This window comes from Palaemon carinicauda, chromosome 12 (assembly GCF_036898095.1).
Source record: "Palaemon carinicauda isolate YSFRI2023 chromosome 12, ASM3689809v2, whole genome shotgun sequence".
NCBI classification, from domain to species: Eukaryota; Metazoa; Arthropoda; class Malacostraca; order Decapoda; family Palaemonidae; genus Palaemon; species Palaemon carinicauda.
Genome location: NC_090736.1, coordinates 74,170,218 through 74,175,217, shown reverse-complemented (window position 1 = coordinate 74,175,217; position 5,000 = coordinate 74,170,218). Strand labels below are relative to the sequence as shown.

Below are 5,000 nucleotides of genomic sequence, written 5' to 3'. Positions count from 1 at the left end.
AACAACCATACATTTAATAAAATCACATTTGATATATAATACATTAACAATAATACATAGTAATAGTGCAATGAATAATAATGCAAAATGAACAGTACACGACAAATGCATACCCGCTCAACTTACAATGTGACCGCCCATTCTTAGCCATGGTAATTAATTGAATACGCCATCCGTCTATACACTGCCACCGACACTTGTCAGTCATAACACCGTCCTGCACTGCTTCCCCGCACCAACAAAGAACTTGCTTGAAGGATTTTCAGTATCAGACCATTATAATTTCTCGTGCCCGTATCCTCATTATGTCCCCGAATACAATGACAATACGAACATTAATGCAAAGTTTACTAATAAAATTTCATAAAAAATGCAGAACCAGCTAATTATAATTTACACAAAAAGTAACACTGCATCCTATGACACGAAGGATATGTCAATCACGAATGGCAATTACACTACAATAATCACAACAATGAAAACTGAGGCGGTGAAAAGTACAACTAAGAAAATCCCAAGGACGGGAGAATTTTGCGACATTCTCCTATCCTTGGAACAATCCGACAGTACTACAAATGCCGCTTCTAACTAAAGCAACATGTTCTCAGTAATTTCGAATTGTCCAAAAGTTACAATATTACCAAATACAATTCCCAATATTTATCCAACTTAACATGTACATGAATTACATTAACCAGAATATTACCACATCCACATAAATACAAACTATTATGATGATGATCATAATATACTCCCCCCACAACAGATTAATGCCACTTAAGTCTACTGTTCTTCCACCGGAAGTATCACCACTAATTTATGCACCGATCTGGTCATTAGTTTATCAGGTTCTCCCAAATACCGATTTCCAAACTTATTTATCTTATATCTGAGTACCACATCCCTTGTTTTTCCATCTCTTCCCTGCATCCCTTCTACCACTTGTGCTAATTTCCATTCTCCTCTCAATGCATTTTGGTCATTAACAAGTACAATATCACCCTTCATTACACTTCTTACATTGACATGCCATTTTTGTCTTACAATAAGAGTTGGAAAATAATTTTTCATCCATTTATTCCAAAACAAATCTACTATTTTCATCTTAAATGCATATGACTTATTAAAATTAACTCTCTCATTCCAAAATCCACAAGGAGCTTCGATGGTAGATCGACCCAATAGTAAATCATTAGGTCTTAACACAGTCCCTTCGGTAAAGTTTTCCCCTGGTTTAAACCCAATAGGCCGTTCATTCAACATATTGGCAACTTCATACATTACAGATTGTAGTTCCCCAAAAGATATGACTGATTCACCTATGATTCTGGTGAGTGACCTCTTCACCAGTCTAATTAACGACTCGCTACAAGCGTTTTCCCATAGGGCATCAGCAGATTTATTAAATACCCAGGTTAAACCTTCAAATTTTCCAAAGTTAAACACTAAACCTTTATTCCACTGAGTAACCATTTCTCTCAACTCCTTGTTAGCAGACACCAACTGCGTACCATTATCACTGTAAAGCTTCTTTGGAAATCCTCTTAGACATGTGAACCTTTTCAGTACAGTAAGAAAGTTTTGAGTATCATAACCCTCAGAAATGTCCAAATGTACAGCCCTTGTAACCATGCAATTAAAAATTACTCCAAATATTTTCCTTTTCACTCTTCTTTTTACAGTATCACAAACCCAGAAAGGGCCAAAAAGATCTAGGCTAACATTATGCCATGGAGGACATGGTTCAAGTCTCTCTTTTGGCAACTCTCCCATAGCTTGTGATGTACAGATCTTGTCAATTCTTCGACATACTACACACTGTTTTCTAATAGATTTCATTGTTTTCCTTGCTCCCAATATCCAATATTTCACTTGAGCTCTAGCAAGACTTGATTCAACTCCACTGTGATCCTTTTGATGTATGTGAGACAGGTATATTAAAGAGAATGGGTGCTTTGATGGGAGAAGTATAAACTGATTCTGATCCCAATTGTCCTTCAACCATTTGGACATCCTGCTACCCACGGTGACTATGCCATCCTCTCTCGAAACTGGTCCTAAACGTCTATACCTCTTTTCCCAGTCTTGTGGCAAACTTGCTTGAGCGTTTTTGACGAAATACAACTCAGCTTGCTGTATCTCTTCTGTACTAGGATCGCACAATATAGCCTTAAACGATTTTTTCTTTATTGCACTAATAATTCTAGCCATCACTGATAACAGTCTTTTCATATTGCTAAATCTTTGGATATCAATCACCTGGCTACTTGAATTAATTTCTCCTTCATTTAAGGCCACTCTTGCGAAAACAACATCAGGAAGATCCGATACTGTACTCTGTTTTACAGGCCATTCCGAGGAATCTTGATACAGGAATTCTGGACCCTTTTGCCAAACAGATTCTGTATCTAATTCTCTGGGGTTACATTTCCTAGTAGTCAAATCAGCGTTGTTTTCCTTGGAAGATACCCAAAACCATTCTATGGGTTCAGTTTTGGACTGAATTTCTGCAACCCTAATTCCAACAAAGGAATTAAACTGGTGGGATTCCTTCTGGATCTGTGCTCTTACTATCTCACTGTCAGTGATGTGGATTACCTTAGAGAATTTGTATCTCATATTGATTTCAACGGTTGCCCTCAATCTCGATGCTAAAACAGCAGCACACAGTTCTAATCGTGGTATACTGATTTGTTTCATAGGCGCTATTCTATTCTTTGAACAAAGAAGGTTTACATAATAATTACCATCTTGCTTTTCCCATCTAACATATGCTACAGCTCCATACGCTTTTATACTACAATCACAAAAAATGATCAACTCTGGGTCTTTAATTACGTCTGCAGGCCTTACACACCTACTAAAACAGATATTTTCAATTTCAAACATTTCCCTAAACAAATTTTTAGCTTCAGAGTATAAGGTATCACTAATAGGATCATCCCATCCCCTTGAATGTCCCTCATTAATTTCTACAATGATAGAACGCATCAATAACTTTGTCTTCAGTGTGAATGGTGTTAAGAGTCCCAAAGGATCATACAGCTTTGCAAATTGTGATAGTACACTTCTCTTAGTCAACAGAGGTGGCATACAACTCTCAAAATTATCACAGTTCACATCCGACTCTATTCTACCTTCACAGGTTTTTTTTGAGAAATTGAGTTTGACCCTATATGAGAAAGTATCCAGTTTAGGTTTCCAACTTAAACCCAAAACCTTTTCCTGTTCAGTATTTAAAACCCTAGCATTATTATCCTTATCCTCTCCCGATAAAACCCAGTATTTAATCTGAAATCCTCCCAATCTTAATACTTCTTCTACTTCTTTAATCCTTTTCATTGCACAATCCTTCGAGTTAACACTACTGATGATGTCATCAACATAAGAGTCCTCTACTATCATCTTGGATGCTAGCGGAAAGCAATTATTAATTTCTGCAGTTTTACGAAGTGCCATCATTGCAATAGATCCTGAGGGTTTATCCCCAAATGTAACAGTCTTCAATTTATAATGACTAGGATCTCTTTCTAACTCAAAGTTTCTCCATAAAAACCTGTGAGTATGCATATCCTCTTCTGAAAGTTTTACAGTATTGTACATCTTTTTAATATCACCAACCACGCCTATCTTTCCTTCCCTGAATCGTAATAGTATTCCCAATAGGTTATTAATTACATCAGGTCCCTTTGCAAGTAGGTCATTCAGAGATATTCCTTGATATGATGCTGCAGCATCAAATACTATTCTCACTGGGGTTGATGAGGAATCTGTTTTATAAACTGCATGGTGGGGTAAGTAGAAGATTGGACCCTTATAATCCAGCTCTGACTTCAATAATTTTTCCGCTACCCCTCGATCCAACATGTCTTGAATTTGTTCTTGATATTTTGTGCATTGTGTTGCTCCCAGCCTTTTCAGTCTCTTTTCGGTAGCCTTCAATCTAGCATAAGCCATTGGAAAATTATTTGGCAGTTTAGAAGGGTCAGAAATCCAAGGATACTTAGATATCCAGCACATGTTTTCTTCATCATAAGTTAATCCATCTTCAATGAGTTTGAGTTCTCTCTCTTCCCTAATAGTTAAATTTCCCTTTACTGAACATTCTCCGCATTTGCAACCTCCACATTTTGGGATACACTCCGTTCCCAAACTTTCATCCAAGAAATAATTCTCCACTAATTTACCCACATTTGGTTTAGCCCTGAAATGCCAATCAGCAGTGTCATCGTAGCTTATATGATTAATTTGAACACAGTACTTCTTTTCACCTTCCTTCTCATCAAATCTACCCCTAATGCAGAGTCCAAAATCATTGGACAATAATTGAATATTATCTACTGTTTTTATGACTTGTGGCAATAAAGTACAGTAATCTGATCCTATTAGCAGCTCTATACGTCCCTCTGGCCTTTGAAGGTGTTTCTCCTGTACTCCCAGTTTCCTTGCTATTTCTCCCAAATCCATATGATGATGAACAGCAGTTATTTCAGACACGCCACAAACTTCTATAAGTTTTTCTATTCCTGCTTGATCCTTTAATGATACTTCATAAACACAACTATCCAACTCCTCTGTGTGATCACCAACTTTAGTCATAGATAATTGTATAGGAATACCTTTGAGTCCTAGTTTCCTTGCCATTCTAAATGTAATTAAACTAATGTTACTTCCTGCATCATACAACGTGGGGATAGACTTCCCTTCACTGTTAACAAACCCAGTCATCAGAATTGCACCTTTTTTACTTAAATAGTTACTTGTGGCATCAATTGTTGAATTATTTGGATTGTTAAATAGTGTGTGTAAACTTGAATGATGATGTTTACCACACACCTCACCATTTACTTTTACCCTACATGGAAATCTTTTCTCACAATTTCTGGAGAAATGTCCCGTTCGGAGACAGGCGTAGCAAACTCCCTTTTTTCTTAAAAAGTCCATCTGATTTTCAGCTGACCATTGCTTAAATGTCATACAATCCTTCAATTCATGAGATT

The 5,000-nt window shown here is 36.9% G+C and overlaps 1 protein-coding gene across 1 annotated transcript in view; it reads right to left on the bottom strand.

Annotated features, from left to right (window-relative positions):
- The window catches only part of LOC137650896 (uncharacterized), a 16,614-nt gene that overhangs the window by 11,037 nt on the left and 577 nt on the right, over positions 1–5,000 (bottom strand). The window contains exon 3 of the mRNA XM_068384044.1: positions 898–4,708. Coding sequence (XP_068240145.1) covers positions 898–4,708 — 3,811 coding nt within the window. The remainder of the gene's footprint in view (positions 1–897; positions 4,709–5,000) is intronic.